We start from the raw sequence: 18,516 nt of genomic DNA, 5'->3' as shown, positions 1-18,516 counted from the left end.
ACCCTAGAAAGATGTTTCAGTTGAACAGAATATAAAAAGTTTAGGTCTCCCAAGTCCAGCACATAATATAATTTCTACTAATGTAATAATTAAATCTGGACTAGTTTTCAGTGATAGCCTTTATTATGCTTATTACTAAAAATGATTTAAATAACACTAATCTGAACTGTAACTTTTAGTAATGAAAATATTGGTCTTAGATAATATTAAGAAAATAAAAATTTAAAAAGATCTTGTAAAGTAGACTTCAGCATTAGAGCTACTGTAGGACTCTGCTGAAGTTTGTCCTTCAAACACTGTTACAATAATTGTCCTCCTAATTCTTATAGTTAAAATTTAACTTTAATACTCAAAGCCTTATTCCGGATGTGTTCTTAAAGTCTGTTTTGTAAGAGAGAACTTAGAGATTTTTTTAAAAGGCAGTTTTCATGCCTAGTAAGTTGAAACATGCTTCTTTTTGCAGACCAACTCTACAAGAAGAAAGGAAGATCATGATTAAAAATGGCCGGCACCCTGTGATTGACGTGTTGCTGGGAGAACAGGATCAATATGTTCCCAACAGTACGAATTTATCAGTAAGTACCATGTGATGCCAAATGAGTAAAAGATGATAACACGGATCCAAACTTTTAAATACAAAATAAGTATTTTTCTGATTTACACAGATTTTAACTGGTTTTCAGCGTTAAGTGTGGTAATCTTGGGCTCTACTTTTATATTCATCACCACATATGGAATTGGTGACATTTTCAATGAAGGATTATCCTTAAGTGGAAAGATGTAGCAACTAAATGGTTAATCTTAAGTTGTTATTCTAGGTAACTCCTAAAAATATTTTTCAGTTATGAATGCCTAAATGTGCTAATAGAGTGGAATCATACCATGGTTTTGCAAATTCCTGTTTGTGTTTATCATTGTATGCTTTGACCTATGTTTCACCATTTTAAAATGTTCTGTGAAAGAATTAGAGGTGTTTCAGCTCATTTCAGTGATGAGAACTTTTGTCATATGGGCTAGAGTTCTCTCACAGAACATTAATGATCCTAAAGATTTCTTCATTTAATACATACTTACTGCATTCCTATTTAGCTTCAGTAGCAAAGCAAGTGTTAGGACAGAGAGTAGTAAGCCAGACAGAGATACACACTGCTCTAAGGGAGCTTGTGACCAAGCCAGAAGGTTGTCCTGCTGTTATAATAGATGATCTAGAAAACCAGGTGGTCCCAGGAACATGTAACAGGTCAGCCTAACTTATTATAGGGGGAACATTGAGCAAGGTTTCCCGGGGATGAGATACTAACTGAAGAGGGAGTCAGCATAGGCCAGAGAAGTAGAGAGGAGTATACCAGGTCAAGGAACCAACATGGGAGAGGCCAAGAGTGAGGCAGAGCAGGGTGAATTCAGGGAAGTGAAAGATGTTGAGTAACCTGGAAAAGTGAGTATGAAGAAAGAAGGGTTCAGAAATAAGGAAGAGGCCAGTTTGCTTGCATGCCATATTAAGGAATTTGAATTTATTCCTAAAGGATTTAGAATACTAGCAAGAGAGTGATTAAAACTGGGGAAAAAAAGCAAACTTATGGGAGGGAGGGTGTGCATGTGTGCCTTGCCTTTGTGTGTGTGTGTGTGTGTGTGTGTGTGTGTGTGTGTGTGTGTTACATAGAGTACACTGTCAAAGGTAAAGCCATACACTAATTAAAGTGGTAAGGGTAGAATCACATTACTGTGATTGCAGTAGGGAAAAGAGGATAGTGTGGACTGAACTCAACTTCAGTTTGTACAGAGATGACTGCGTGTTTTAAAGGGAGAGTGAGGGACTAGGAAAGAGGAATGGGGTGGGTAGTGGAGGGGGTGTCCTGCAGATTAAAGGGAGTAGAAATTGGAACAAGCAGGGAAGGGGATTGGTTAATGTGAAACCTATCTGGGTTTATTAACTGGCAGTTGAAGCTTCTACCCTCATACGGGGAGTGGAAAGAAAGGGAGAGTTGTCTTCTTGAATGTTTGCATTTCAAAGAGATGACTCACCTTGAGAAGACATTTCTAGGTGGTAGAAGATTTACATCTCAAAGGGGCAGAGAATGGATTTCTAACTAAGCTTTCTGAAGGAATTGCTCTCAGAGGAGGTACAGGGGCCTCTCTGCTGGTCATCACCTTTTGGCTGGAAGAAGCAGTAAATTCTCCTGGCAGTCTTGTACTTTTTCAGGTAGGAACTTTAAGAGGGTTGGGGTCATCCTAAGAACATGGCCTTCAGCTGCAAGAAACTGTGCTAGTGTTTATTCTGGTGTCTTAGTGGGGTGAGTAAACAAAATCATTTGTGCTGAAAGTGTGCAATTTTTAGAGGCCATGGTTGAAGCCTAGTGGAGAAGAGGGCCCAGGAGGAGCCTGACTACAATTTGTTCAAAGTGAGAGTCTTGGTCAGCATAGAGTGAAATAATCTGGTGATGAGATCAGTGAATTACTGTAGGGAAGAGTTCAGTGAGAGAGGTTGTATCAAGGAATGAAATGCCTGACTTTAAGATTTCAGAGATAGTGCTCTTCTGGGAGATGGCAAGCCCTAGGTTTGGCCGTGGAAGGTGGGTAGCAGAAGTGGAGGTCTTTGGAGATGAGATCAAGGAACAGAGTTTGGGAAAAAGTCATCCACATGAGTGTTGAAATCATCTAAGAGAACAGCAGCATTTGTAGGGAAAGCCAAAGGTGTTCCAGGTGCCAAAGATTCCAAGGAATGGAGACTGGTGACATGGAAGTTTGTAGATGCCTGCAGTGAGGACAAGCAGAGGTGGTAAAGTTCTAAAGAAACACATAAGAACACATAAGGGAGAACCTCTGAACTCTGAGATGCGTGTGGCAGGATGTGGCCGAAAGTGCAGCCTCCAAACGAAGTGAACAACAGCCAGGTTTCAGTTTAAGCCTTTTTGAAGGAGGTATTAAACAAGAAGGTTAGAACCACAGAAGGGCTTGGGAATTTTTCAGAGTTCATTGGGAAAATTGGAATGTAGCAGAGCAGTTAGAAATTAGGTCAGAGAAAGGAAGTCCAGAACAGCAAGGGAGTTGGGAATATAACAGAGTATTCCCTCTTGGGCTGTGAGCACGGGTGACAGAGATATGCACATGGTGAATTTGGCTGGCCCCAAGTGTGGTAAGTGAAAGGAAATACTTTGAATTACATTAAGTTTAATATTACATTTTGATATAACACACAGACTTGTTGGTAGTGTATAATCTGGTCCGCAAAGTCTGTAAAGTTGTTCGTTCTCATTAGGGAATTTGTAAATTGCTTAAGTTATCAAGCCAAGTTAATACGTACTGATGCTTTATTGACTTTTAAAAGAAGAATGAACGTAAGAATTTCTTTTTCAGTTCCCATAATACCAGTGGGGGTATAGCTTTTCTTGAGAAAGTAATATAGTTGTAACATTTAATACCTTGGTTTATATTTTGCTTCTAAATCTCTTAAACATTACTTCCTGTTACTGTCCCCATCCCCCAGCACGCCAGCCAACTCAAACGCAATCCCAAGTATGTTATCTTCGACATTGATTTTTTTTGTTTTTTTCTCTTTTTCATTCTTTTTTTTTTCTCTTTCACATTATTTTAAAAGTATTATACTGGGGCACCTGGGTGGCTCAGTCGGTTAAGCGTCTGACTTCAGTTTAGGTCATGATCTCATGGTTTGTGAGTTCGAGCCCTGCATCGGGCTCTGTGCTGACAGCTCAGAGCCTGGAGCCTGCTTCAGATTCTGTGTCTCCCTCTCTCTCTGTCTGTACCCCGCTCACGCTCTGTCTCTCTCTCTCAAAAACTGAATAAACGGGAAAAAAATTGTTTTTAATGAATAAAAAATGTATTATACTGTTTAATAAAGCAAGATTTGAGAAACTAAAGTAGCCTTTTACCTAATTACAAAAATGTTTTAAGGAAACATTAAAATTTTATATTTAAATTTTTACAAAATAAATGGAGAGATTTTTTTCCAGTAGGCACTTTAGAATATTCCAGAATATTCATTTCTTTTACATATGCTTTTTCTAACTTGAGTAGGAGTTGATATAGAACTGTTGCTATGGTGAAGTGCATTCTATTTTGCAGGGTATAAATTTATATATAGGGATAGTGTTGAAAAAGAACTTACTATGTAAAACTCAATTTAAAATAATTTATAGGTGTTAATTATAAAATATAGCCTGAAAATAATTTCCTGAAAGTCAAATGACATTGTTGCTTTTGATAATCATGTAATTTTAAGAAATGGTCTTTTGTACATGTGATTATAATATACTTTTCTGGATTCTGTCTTATGTGAACTTATTATAGTTCTTCTGAACAAGCCAACTTTCTGCCTACTTCTCCTCTGCCAGTTTGAAGAATACTCTTTTTTTCACATTTCACAATTTTGCATTTATTTATGAATTTTTATTAGCATTATTTTGTGAATATTTTGTTCTTAGCGATTTTGACGCACTTTGTGTCAGTATTGTGCATGATATCAGGCTTATAAAGAAGAAAGAGACAGACTACCTCCCTAATGTGGTGGGAGACATACTCAATTACATTAACACTAATAGAATATTTAACACAAACCATGAGGGAACTAACAGACTACCTGGTAGGAACATTGGCCCCAAACTTGTACAGGCATTTCAAAGTAAATGGTATCCCAATGGTCATTCAACAGACTAACATTTATTTTCTTGACCTGCTGTATATTAGCTTCTATAGAATACAAAAATATAGCAAAGAATTAAATAGAGAGGAACTGTGACTCTGAGGTGTTTGGGTAACATTGGGTGAAGATCCTAATGTGAAGGTGAATATGAAGACCAAGAGAGAGGTCTGAGCTGGAGTTAGGTATTTTAGGATGATCATGATGTATGTACAGGAGTTTAGATTCTGGATCTCTCAGGGAAATTATGTAACAATGTAAAGAAGGCTGATGAAAAAAAAGCCCTCTCAGGAGCTAACACTGAAGGAGTAGTTTCACTAAAAGCAGGTTTAAGTGAGGACTTTCTAAGAATCTTTTAAACATATTTCCCCTACCTTACTTTCAGAATTCAGAGTTCTAGTTTAGTCACACTTGCTCCAGTGGTAACCAGATGCTACTGTGTATTTCTTCCTATCCTGTGACACCTAGCTCTGCCACATCTTCTAGGAAACCTTGGTTTGACTTCTCCAAGCAGAATTGAAAGGAATACTCTTTTAAATCCTCTTTTTGTTTGCCTTCCCGATTCACTGCATAATCTGAGTGTTTGTGGACTTAGCAGCGCTGGATTTCCCCATGTCCATCTTGCCCATCTCCAGTTCAGTTCTCCATTCTGCAGCTGCAGGGCTTTTCCTAACCTGTCCTGTCACTCTCGCACTTAAAATCATGCTTAAAATTCCAGCCATGTAGTTCCCAAGTTACCATGCCTCTGGGACTTGGCAGATGGCATTCCCTCTGCCTAGAATGTCATCTTTCCCCAACACCATCCACTCCTGCCTCACACACACCCACAACCCACCCCATCCCGCCCTCCAGCTCCTGCTGTTCTTGAAGTCTTGTCTTGGATGTCACTTTCTGCACTGAGCCTTTCCTAACCACTGCTGGGTTGGGTATCTCATCACTTACCCGTTACACTCTTATTTCTCCCCATTTTAGTACTTACCCAGTTAATTATAAGTGCTTTTGTATGTGGTTCCTAGTGTACCGTAAGCTTCATGAGAAGGGAATAGGCTTCTCTGGTTAGTTGTAATGCTGCTGTCAGTCACAGTTCTCTGGCATTTAGCGGGCATCTAATCATATTTGTTAAATAAACAAGGATTAGCTATAAGCCTTGAGCAGTCTCCAAATCTCACTCTAAATTTTTGCCCTTTTTTCCCACAAAATGTTATTTTTTAGGATGTTGTATGGGAGTATCACAATTTCCTGAATAATTATACTGTAGAACTAGAAGGGATGTTAGGGATCATTTCGTGTAACCACCTCTTCTTACTTAGGAGGAAACCAAAGCCCAGAAAGGGGAAGTTGACTTGCCAGAGGTTACCCAAGTTGAGTACTCTTGAACTATTTCCCAGAACACAAAGTATTGTCAGGCAAGCCAATGCTTTTTAATCTTCTTCACTTTTTCACTGTCTTGAAAATGATAAGGGTATGGTGATAAACTGGAATGAAAGGAAAAGGAAAATGTTGCTCAGAGCCAAAGGAGGTTGGCCCAAGGCTCTGGCAACCCCAGCCCCAACTGCCACCTTGAGGATTAGGAGGTCAGCTTCTTAGCATACCTGTGACCCATGAGGCAGACCAAGACATAATGTGCCAAGATAATTCTGCTTGGGAAATGCCACTGCAATCCCGTGCAGTCTCAGCACTGTTTATTTATTAAACCAAATGACTTTCTAATAGATGGATTTTTGACAGCAACTGAAGTTGGAGTTTTAGTTGGTTGTTGGTTTTTTTTGTTTGTTTTTAATGTAAGTAATATAAATTCCCCTTATTGGGAGAGGGAAAGGGAAAATTGTGGTTCAGTGTTTCTCAGTTTGTGGAAGGGAAGAAAATGAGTTGAATGTGCAAAGCAGGAAGGTTCCCAGGAAATACTTGAACCCTGTGGATCTCTGTAACCCCAAGGGAAGTCCACAGCCCAGCGGTGGTGGGTGGACACTGAATTCCCAGTGACAATCCCTTCTCTTGAAATCAAGAAGCGGCTTTAAGCACCTCAGCCCCTAGCACTGTGTGGCACATAGTAAGTGCTCACGCATTTGTTACATGAATGATGCTTGAAAACAGTAAAGATGAGGGTGTACTGGAGGGGAACAAGATCACCAACTTCCCATTTCCTTCCTTCTCCCAAGATAAATACTTCTAGGTACCCTAGAAATACTTGCTTTGACTATATAAAAGACTGATTATACTAATTTCATAAGCTATTTATTGACTCTTTGTACCTAATTACCAAGCAGAGTAGCAGTAATGCATACCATAAAAATATGTCTGAGCACTAAGCTTAATTTAATTCTGTGCCTGAATTATTCTCATAGATTTTGCTATAAATGTGATTTTTGTATAGTATAATCATGGGATCATACTGTTAAAAAAAGAAAGTAGAGGAAACATTAATGGCACTTGAACATTTTTTTCTGTTACTTCTCACCCCTGGTACCCATTTCTTCCTGCTTCTGAACCACTGAGATAAAGAAGGATATTTTATATAACTGATGACTTTTTAATGGGTTCTGACCTGGGCTTCTCTCTTCCTGTCCATAACCCATCTCCACTGATTGAATAAGTACTCATTCCTTATGACCCAAAAGATACTACTGCCTCCTCAGAGCTTTCATCATTACTCTGGTCAGAAATAATCTCTTTTAAAAAACTGAGAACAAACTGAGGGTTGATGGGGGGCGGGAGGGAGGGGAGGGTGGGTGATGGGTATTGAGGAGGGCACCTTTTGGGATGAGCACTGGGTGTTGTATGGAAACCAATTTGACAATAAACTTCATATATTGAAAAAAAAAAGAAATAATCTCTTTTATCCAGGCATTTTCTTTGTTTTGTTTTTAAAACTCTTACCACGTACCACTTGTTGGTACATAGAGGTAGTGGGAGAGTGCCTAACAGTGATTGGAGATGTAAATTCCAGTCCTGTTCTGCCGATGTTTTGCTATCAGCTTGGATAGACCACTGTTCTCTTCATCTATAAAATGAGGGGATTAGGTTGAGTAACAACTAGCTCTTAGTGGAATATAAATTGGGCAGCATCCAGGCATCAGAAGGATTTGGACCCTTTCCTCAGCATCTCAGCTTATAGTCTGTACTCCTCTCCAGCCTCATTATCCCCTTCTGTTTGTAGTTCACCTTGGGTTAAAAGTGCAAGGATTTGGCTAAGAGTTTGTCTGGAGGAGGCTTTCGCTAGGGAGTCTTTTACTGTAACCTGTTATTGATTGACATTTTCAAGGAATAAAACACTTTGAAACTGCCAAACTTTTTCAGCAGTTTGCAACTATTATAAAAATAGTTCTACCATGAGCCTTTCTTGAAGATAGATGTCGATATCGGTACCTGTCAAGGAAAGAAGGCTTTTTTGTAAAAAGCAGCTAATGCCCAAGTCTTGGAAATTAACATGTGACACTTTTGGTGTTTTATTTATTTAATTTTTTTTGCTATACACCTCCTGACTTTAGCACTGTTCTGACCATCATTTTAGTGTACCCAGTGATGGACCCACGGATGCTGGCCCTGCACCAGAGTAGCCCTTGTCCTGTTTAGCAGTGACTGACTCTCTGTCATTGAGTAGGGATCCCCTATGAGACATTTGTCCAGAGATGATCTTTACTTAACATCCCAGTTCTGCTACTTAGTAGCTGCGTGTTACTGGACAAGGTACTTAGAGTCTCCTGGCCTGTGTTTCCTTGCTGTAACATGGAAATACAGTAGTACTATCGTTATCCTGTGAGGCTGTTTGTTGTAAGAGCTAAATGAGATGGTGCACATCAGGTCATCAGCATAGTTATCTGTGGCACTTGTTAGCTGCAGTGTTCTTATGGTACCTTAAAACCTTTTATGTTTTCATCTCCGCTTCGCTTCTCTTTCCACAGAAGACAGAATTCAGTGTGGAAGTTGACTAGTTATCTCAAAACTTACTGGTTTGGATTCAGTGTTTGATTCTTGATATCCACTGCTAGGCTCTTACTGACTGATGCTATCCAGACAGACATCACCAGTACCAAGGTAAAAACTTGAGAGATTGAACTTTAGTCTCCCCAAAGGTTCATCGAGGCAGTAGATGCCATCCAGAAACATAGTCCCCATGGTGGAGTACTTCCGTGTTTGTTTACTGTCTTTTATTCATTCAGCCATCCAGCTGTGATTTTCTGAGAGCTTGCTCTGTGTGCAGCATCACGCTCAGTACCTGGCATAGGTCTGGGCACCATCTAGGCTGTCCAGTTTGATGTGTTCTTGGTAACTTCAGTAGGTTCCGGAAAGGGTAAAGAGTTTTTGCCAATTTTCAGCTTCTCGCTATTCTCTTGCAATGTTTCCTCATCCTGACTGGTTTTCCAGATAGATTTAAGGTGTTTTTCATATCTAGGACCTTTTGATGTGTGGACATCAAAGGACATATGATCCTTGCTGAAAGGTAGATGCATAAAATACATGTGTGAGATTTCTTTTTTCTTTTTTTAATATTTATTCATTTTGGGGAGAAGGTAGGGGAAGGGCAAAAAGAGGGACAGAGGACCTGAAGCGGGTTCCCTACTGAGGCTGACAGCCGCGAGCCTGATGTGGGGTTCAAACTCATTAAGCACAAGATCATAACCTGAACCAAAGTCAGACACTCAACCAATTGAGCCACCCTGGTGCTCCAGGTGTGAGATTTCTTGATCATTTCCTCACTAACTAGGTTATCTTGGGAACTGTAGAGGACAGGGAGTCCCATATTCCTGACTAGTTTCCAGAGAGAATGCACATGATTTTTTGATATATCAGGGTGGTGAATATCCCTGTTGCAGTGCCTTTCACACAATAAATTCATATATTTGACCAGTACTTATTAAGTGCCTTCTTTGTAGCAGGCCATGTTGTATTCATTGGGGATGAGCAAGATAACCTAGTTCCTCTCATGGGAACTAACTTTCTAGCAGTGACGCTGGTAATAAGTAAACAAGAAAATTAAGGAAATCTCAGAGAAGGGTAAAAGATATAAAGAAAATCAAATGGGTGTCATGATAGAGTGTGACAGGGCAAGAGGGGCTTAAGTAGATTGAGTGGTCAGAAAAGGTCTCTCCTGGGAGTTGATGTTTGAGTTTGGACTTGAATGACAAAAAGGATCTAATCAGGGAAGAGTACCCCAGATGCAAGGAACTATGGAAAGGCCTGGACAGCTTGGCACCTTCCAGCAGGTGGAAGAAGAGCATAAACCCAGCCTGGCTAGTAGTAAGTGAATGTGTGGAGGGTGGGAGGAGACTGGGCCAGAGAGGCAGGCATGGCCTTTTGGCAGTGGTGTGGAATCCAGGCTTTATTATTAGAACACTGGGGAGCTGTGTGAGGGCTTTTTAGCAGGAGACCAATTCTGTTTTCATTTTTTAATTTTTTTATTCATTTTTGAGAGACAAAAAGACAGAATGTGAGCAGGGGAGGGGCAGAGAGAGAGGGAAACACAGATCCGAAGCAGGCTCCAGGCTCTGAGCTGTGAGATCAGGTGAGATCATGACCTGAGCCGAAGTCGGACGCTTAGCTGACTGAGCCACGCAGGTGCCCCTGTTTTCATTTTTAAGACCATCACTCTGACTGTTATGTGGAGAACGGACTGTGGGCAGAGAAGCAAGAAGACCAGTTGGGATCTACTGCAGTGGTCCACCAGGATGGTGGCAGTAGAGAGGGGACAGGTAGTATTTATGCATCTCAAAGTCCCTCCTGATTCTCCACAGTGTCTTTTTTACATTAGTGTTTACTAGAGTGTGCCCAGTGTATAATTTAGCTCCCATTGGAGGTATAAATATTAGTGCTTATTGGGAAGGCAGCCACTTTGTCACCTAAAAATAGTTAAGTGAGTTGAAAGCATTTCATTCCTTAAAGCCTCCAAGTTAGTTCTCACCTGAAATCTTCAAATCCTGGATAGGCCTGGAAAGTTCGCTTTCACAGAAGTGACCGCAAGTCTGGGGCACCTGGGTGGCTCAGTCAGTTAGTCATCTGACTTCAGCTCAGGTCATGATCTCACGGTTTGTGAGTTTGAGCCCTGCATTGGGCTCTGTGCAGGCAGCTCAGAACCTGGAGCTTCTGATTTTCTGTCTTCCTCTCTCTCTGCCCCTCCCTCTACCCCTCCCCCACTCGCATTCTGCCTCTATCTCAAAAATAAATAAACACGAAAAAAAAAAAAAAAAGAAGTGACCGCAAGTCTCACTGCGGTCCCTGTGTACCATTTCCCCCAAGCACTTCAGACAAGTGAATCCCAGTTTCCCCTCTTCAGTTGAACACAAAGCCACATCTCCAATGTCATACGCCTGAATTTGGACCTACTATTTTTCAGAGAATCATAGAACTTGAAGGTGAGAGATCATTTAATTCACCCTCATTTAAAAAAAAATTTTTTTTTAACGTTTATTTATTTTTGAGACAGAGAGAGACAGAGCATGAACAGGGGAGGGGCAGAGAGAGAGGGAGACACAGAATCTGAAACAGGCTCCAGGCTCTGAGCTGTCAGCACAGAGCCCGACGCGGGGCTCCAACCCATGGACCGTGAGATCATGACCTGAGCCGAAGTTGGACGCTTAACTGACCAAGCCACCCAGGCGCCCCAAATTCACCCTCATTTTAGACACTAGGGAACTGAGAGCTACACAGTTGCACTGACCTGTCACTACCCTGTCAAATTTTTTATTCTCATTGGATGAGAAAACTGAATCAAGCACTAAGTGTAAATGCTCTTTTCTTTCAAGGCTTTGGAAGGAGTACGGTGTCTACAAATAAAAGGTGTGTAGGAGTACCTGGGTGGCTCAGTTGGTTAAGCGTCTGACTTTGGCTCTGGTCATGATGTCACGGGTTCGTGAGTTTGAGCCCTTCCTTGGTCTCTGAGCTGACAGTGTGGAGCCGGCTTGGGATTCTCTCTCTCCCTCTGCCCCTCCCACAGTAGCATGCTCTCTCTTTCTTTCTCAAAATAAAGAAACAAAAACTTTAAAAAATTACCTTAAAAGTCTTTAAAAAGATAAAAGGTATATATTTTTATTGTTCTTACAGCTTTCCTAAATTATTAAAAGAATTTTTTTTTTTTTTTTTTTTTTTTTTTTTTTTTGCCTGTGCACGTCCATCAGCCCCCTTCATTGTTCATTGAGTTTGGTAATTGCACTTCAGGCAGCTCCACCAACAATGCCTTCATGGTTCGGGACCTCATCATGGTGCATGTAACCCATCTGTGGGTCATTTCCCTTGTGTTACAGTCTTTTACTTTCTATTATATGTTTCTCTTCTGCTGTTCTATTTTTATGTAACTATGCTGGAGGTCCAAATAACAAAATGTCATTTGGAAGTTATATAAATTTTTCCTGAATCTATAAATCAGTTTATAAGAGCTATTTGATGATTCATGATGATTATTCATGAAATGAATAATTAAATCTTAAGATAATTCATTTAAATTTTTAGCTAATATTTCAAACAAATGAAAAAGTGTAGAAAACAGTATAATAGACACCTGTTTACCTTTCACTCAAATATCATAGAGAATGAACTTTTGTAATATGAACGAGATTTATTTAAAGTAAATAAAATGTTACAGATATAGCTAAGGCTTCACATAATTGCTATTTCTTTTTCTCCCCCTTCACCTCCTCTTATTGGTAACCATTATCCTGATGTTATTTATTATCCTTGTGCAAGGTTTGTATTTTGTATATATTTGTATTTTAACTGTATATAATTTTGTGTGTTTTTAAAATGTACATAAATATGGCACATTGCACCTATCCTGTTGTATACTGTTTTGTAAATGATTGTTTAATAATTGTATAGAATACATCTCATTTTCCTGATGATACATTCTTTCCATTTTTTGTCTATTATGAATACAAACAGTACTAGAGTGAACAGTCATAGAAATATCTTTCTGAGTACTTGTGTATCTTTCTAGGGTAGATTACTGAGAGAGGAATTACTGGGTCATGTAGACCAGTATACGCAATCTTTAAGCATTTCCAAATTGTTCTCCGTATCCTTGCCAACATTCTGCATAAATAGACTTTTAAGCCTTTTGATGATCTGATGAATGTGAAAGCTGTCTTTTAAAAAATATTCCTTCAAAAATTTTCACCGTTAGTATTTCTTTATTCCTTCATTTGAATGTTAGGAATAGCTTGTAGATCCCTTGAAAAATCCTGCTGATTTCGTTTTCCTTTTCCTGATTAAGAAAAGTTTTCGGCTTTGAGTGTTTCTTTTTCTGTAAATATCCTGTTTGTGTCCTTTGCCCATTTTTTCATTGTTTTGGTGTTATTACTGTGTAGAAGTACTACTTCTTTATGCCTTTTTATTTTGTGTTTGGTGGCTTAATATAATTTTTTAAAAAATTAATCATAGTCTTTCCTTTTATGATTTATATTGTTGTGTTGCTTTTCCTATTTCTTTCAGTAAATCATTCTCTATCTTGATGCTATTAAGCTGTTTTTCTATGTTTTCATCTAAAAGTTTAAGGTTTGCTTTTCACAATTAATTCCCTCATCTAGATTTGATTTGGGGCCACTGTGTGAGTTTCAGGCCTACGTCTATTTTTTTTCACATGGGTATCCAGTTGTCCCACCGTTGTTTGTTGAACATAGCATACATTGTTTTTGCTGATTTATAGTCCTATTTCTGACCTATACCAACTCATTTGTATTTTTTTTGTCATTTACTTTTAAAGTTTTGTTGACAATTTTTCTTGGGGTTATCTTTCTTTTGATTTGAAGTTTATTTTCTTTATTCTGAGAGAGAGAGAGAGAGAGCATGTGGCAGTGGGGGGCAGGTGGTGAGAGAGAGAGGGAGGGAGGGAGGAAGGGAATCTCAAGCAGGCTCTGCGATGTCTGCACAGAGCCTGAAGCAGGGCTCAATCTCATGAATCGTGAGATCATGAAAACCAAGAGTTGGACACTTAAACACCTGAGCTACCCAGGCACCCCTGATTTGTAGAAGTTCTTTATGTATACTGGATTTGAGTCTTTGGGCAATATATAATCTATACATGTAATCTGTGTTGTAGCTTTTCATTTCCTTAATGGCATCTTTTGGTTAATAGTATTTAGTTTTGTTTTTTTTAATTTTTTTTTAACATTTATTTACTTTTGAGACAGAGAGAAAGACAGAGCATGAACGGGGGAGGGGCAGAGAGAGAGGGAGACACAGAATTGGAAGCAGGCTCCAGGCTCTGAGCCATCAGCCCAGAGCCTGACGCGGGGCTCGAACTCACGGACTGCAAGATCGTGACCTGAGCTGAACTCAGACGCTCAACCACCTGAGCCACCCAGGCGCCCCTAATAGTATTTAGTTTTAATGTACTCCAATTTTTAAATCTTTCTTTAGAGTTAATTATGATTTATGCCTATTAAAGAAATCTTTCTCTACCCCAAGGTCGTATATTATTGTCCAGTTATTTTATTGTATTGTATTGTATTATATTGTATTGTATTGTTTTTTTGGCTGTCAAAGCTATAATCTACCTGGCATTGATTTTTGTTTATGTATGATGGAAGTTAGGAATCAGGATTTCTTATTTTTCTATATGGACATCCTTTTGACCAAACCCCAGTTATTGAAAAGACCATCCTTTGTGTACTTTGCTACAATGTCACTTTTGTCACAAATCAAGTAACTGTGTACACATCAGTCTGTTTCTGGACTTTGATATATTCTACTGTATGTCTTTGTGCCAGAATCACACTAATTTATTTATTTATTGTAGCATTATAATATTAAGCCTTTCAGTCCATGAACATAGTATATTCTTTCATTTAACTAGGTCTTCCTAAATTTCTCTCAAAAATGATTTATAGTTCGCTGTGTAGAGGTCTTGGTCATTTTGTTAGATTTATTCCTAAGTATTTGATTTCTTTTGATATTGTGGTAAATTGTATCATTAAATTTCTTATTTTCGGGGTGCCTGGGTGGCCCAGTCGGTTAAGCGTCTGTCTTCGGCTCAGGTCATGATTTCACCGTTCGTGAGTTCGAGCCCCACGTCATGCTCTGTGCTGATAGCTCAGAGCCTGGAGCCTGCTTCAGATTCTGTGTCTCCCTCTCTGACCCTCCCCCGCTCACACTATGTCTGTCTTTCTCTCTCTCACAAGTAAATAAACTTTAAAAAAAATTTAAATTTCTTATTTTCAATTACTTACTGCTGAAATCTAGAGATAAAGTTTTATATTTATTTTATATAAAGCTCTTGTTTAATTCATTTATTGACTATAATAATTTTTATAGATTTCTTTAACTTTTCTGGGAACATAATCATGACATATAGGAATAATGAGATTTATTATTTCCTTTCTAATAATTATACTTTTTATTTCCTTTTCCTGCACCTGCCCTTTTTTTAATGAGTAGATACTGAATTTTATCAAATGCTTTGGAGATCGTCATCTGATTTGTCTCCTCTGTTTTCTTAATGTGGTAAATTATATTGATTGGCCTTTGATTATTAAACCAACCTTATACTCCTTAAAAACTCTAAATTGTTTATATAATATAGCTTTGGATTGGTTTAATGTATATTCATCCATATATACATAATAGATGAAATTGGTCTGTAATTTTTCTTTTTTATTATGTTCTTGACAGGTTTTTGGTATCAAGATTGTGTTGGGGGGTGCCTGTGTGGCTGACTCGGTTAAGCATTCGACTCTGATCTTGGCTTAGGTCATGTGAAGCCTGCTTGGGATTCTCTTTCTGTCTCTCTCTGCCCTTCCTTCTCTCTCTCCTTCAAAATAAGTAAATAAACTTAAAAAAAAAGATTCTGTTGAATTTTTGGAATGTTTTGGTAAGAGTTACTTTTGTTTGGTTTTGTAGAAGAGTTTTTGTATAAGATTAGTGCTGTTTCTTATATGTTTGCAAGAATTAGTGGGAAAATTATCTGGGTTTGGAGTTTTCTTATGGAAGGGCTTTTAATTACAGATGTAATTTCTTTAATAGATACAAGCTTATTCAGATTGTATTTCTTGTGTCATTTTTGCCAATTTTAAAACAATCAGTTCATTTTATTTAAATTTTTTAAATATTTGGTTATGCCAGATGTTTGGTTATTTATAACAGGTTGATTATTTTTAAGGCTCTGTAAGAGAAATAATTTTATTTTAATCATTATTTTCATCATTCTATTCATGCAAAGTTTCTTTTCTTGTTCTTACTGTGCTAGGCTCTTTCTGTTCCAAGAAACACAGATTCACTCAAGTTCCTTCAAATAATGGAGCTTTATGACACTCATTATAAAACCACATGTAACCATGAGAGAAAGGAATCACAGGAAGAACAAGATCTCTAGTACAGTTTGGCTTTAGCGAGACTGGAAATGTCTGGTTAATTAGGGTATAAGACAGCTTTAGAGATGGAACAGATTTTCTTTTTATCCCCTGAATAGTAAGACTTTATAATATTTTACTTTGAGACTCTCATTATTTGCATGTGCATGAAGTTTCTCAACTCCTTTAGGCTCCTTTGCTTCTTCTTAACCTTTTATTGCTAACTACCCTCTACCCCTTGTTCTGTATAATTTTTCTTCATACTTTGTTTCCTCATAAGTTAATACTTATGGTCCCCAGTGCTTTGTGGTCTTGTTCTGTGTTTCTTTTCAACCTCTACTCCAGATACCAACTGATTGAATCTCTCCATGGTTCTCAGTTTAAACTCCCAAGAGATTATATGGTTAGTTTCAGAAGACCATTTATGTGAGGCCATGTCTTGGGCTCTTGGTCAGGTACAGAGTGGCCACTCTTGACCAGGCAGGTATTGCCCAGAGTGGTGGGTTCACATAGCACAGCACATGGATGTCTCGGGCTCACTCCTCTCTACAAAGGGCTACAGTTGGACAGTTTCCCTTAGGATGAGTCTATATATGGCAAGTACTATAACTGGTTAATAGAGGCAAATTCTAGAAATTAAATTAGTGCAAGTGTTTGAGCTTTGCTGCCTCCTTTACATCCTCTGGTGAAATGCCAGTGAAAAATGCTGATAAAAATGATATCTAGAATTTGGTATTGTAAATCTCTTTAGTAGTCATCTGTCTATACCTGAAAAAATTCCTGTGCTACCAACCCAAATTAAGGCCTTGGGCAATTAGCTGTATAATACCTGTAGGGTTTTTTTTTTTTTTTTAATGTTTATTTATTTTTGAGAGACGCAGAGAGAGACAGAGCTTGAGCAGGGGAGGAGCAGAGAGAGAGAGGGAGACACAGGATCTAAAACAGGCTCCAGGCTTTAAGCTGTCAGCACAGAGCCCGACCTGGGGCTTGAACCCAAGAACCGGGAAATCATGACCTGAGCTGAAGTCAGACGCTTAAGCGACTGAGCCACCCAGGCGCCCTATAAATACCGGTAGTTTTAAGATAGACACATTGATTGGTTTTAAATGTAAGCAATATAAAAAACACACAAAGAGGCAGGTAAATGAATATTTAATGAGAAAGCCATAGTAGTTATCTCATTTAGGTTGCTTCTTGTTTTTTCCTTATTTATACACAGAAACAGTCATGTACATTGCTAAAAATTCACTGTTCTGCAATATCATGGTTCAGGTTTAAGACAAAAAGCCCCTCTTTCCATTTGTAATACTTAGTTGGTAACATATTTAAATATCATAAAGCCATCTTTTACTTAAGGCATTCCCACTTATGGAATAAATTATAGCTGTTATGTAAAAGCCCTTTGGGTACAATAAGTGAAATTGCTTTTTAATTTTCTAGGGGGACTCAGAGAGAGTAATGATAATTACTGGACCAAACATGGGTGGAAAGAGCTCCTACATAAAACAAGTTGCATTGATTACTATCATGGCTCAGATTGGCTCCTATGTTCCTGCAGAGGAAGCAACAATTGGAATTGTGGATGGCATTTTCACAAGGTAAAAACATTAGTTCTATTTGAATGTATTTCTGAAAATAAGTCAGGCCCACATTGTCACATGAATTTTCTGTGTACATATTTAGATGAATAGATTTGCTCTTAAAATATTTAGAGCTTAGGAGCTTAAAGAGAGCATTTCATCATGAATATTAATACCAGAGGAGTCCAAGGAGAGCATTTTGTCCACTAGTTTTCAAGTTATTTTTGGTTACTAAGTTCTTACTTTAAAGAAAATCTTATATAAAAGATGAATATTTAAACAGATAAAAGCAGATCTGCTCTGCCTGAGTCAGAGTGGAAGGCTTACAGACTTGACTGGATGGGCTCTGCAGAGCACAGTCTGAAAACCAGCCCACCCTCCTCATTTTATAGGTGGGGAACTGACATGGAGAAGGGCACTGCCCAAGATTATGTATGTATGTATGTATGTATGTATGTATGTATGTATTTTTAATGCTAAGAACATTACCCGTAACTAAGTCTTACCCTTCATTTATAAACCTAAATTGCATGTCATGTTAGGAATAGAAGTGAAATATCCTGGTCTCACTAATAGGAAAATCATAGTTCAATCTATTTATTCAGATTTATCAGTTCCTTATCAGTATAAGAAGTATCTTATACTTCTTAAGAGCATGGGCATTTTTGGAAAAATTAAATATAGTCCATATGTATGTAGTCAGATTATGTGTATAAGTGTCTGATTGGTTGTGCAGCTGCATATTTCTATAACACTTGACTTTGGAATCACATCAGAATATATCACATACTGAGGCGCCTGAGTAGCTCAGTCAGTTGAGCATCTGACTCTTGATTTTGGCTCAGGTCATGATCCCAGAGTTGTGAGATTGAGCCCCACGTCAGGTTTTGTGCTAAGTGTGGAGCCTGCTTGGGATTCTCTCTCTTTATCCCTCTGCCCCTACTCCACCTGTGCGTGTACTTTCTCTCTTGCTCTCTCTCTAAAATAAAAGAAAAAAAAATACATG

The 18,516-nt window shown here is 38.5% G+C and overlaps 1 protein-coding gene across 1 annotated transcript in view; it reads left to right on the top strand.

The window, feature by feature from the left end:
• Window positions 1–18,516, top strand: part of MSH3 (mutS homolog 3) — a 188,615-nt gene that overhangs the window by 131,184 nt on the left and 38,915 nt on the right. The window contains exons 19-20 of the mRNA XM_078448459.2: window positions 464–575; window positions 17,371–17,528. Of these exons, the coding sequence (XP_078304585.1) occupies window positions 464–575; window positions 17,371–17,528 (270 nt within the window). The remainder of the gene's footprint in view (window positions 1–463; window positions 576–17,370; window positions 17,529–18,516) is intronic.

Source organism: Panthera onca, chromosome A1 (genome assembly GCF_046562875.1).
Source record: "Panthera onca isolate mPanOnc1 chromosome A1, mPanOnc1 haplotype 2, whole genome shotgun sequence".
In the NCBI taxonomy this organism is placed as follows: domain Eukaryota; kingdom Metazoa; phylum Chordata; class Mammalia; order Carnivora; family Felidae; genus Panthera; species Panthera onca.
The sequence above is the reverse complement of the archived record's forward strand: the minus strand, read 5'-3'. Positions and strand labels throughout refer to the sequence as shown.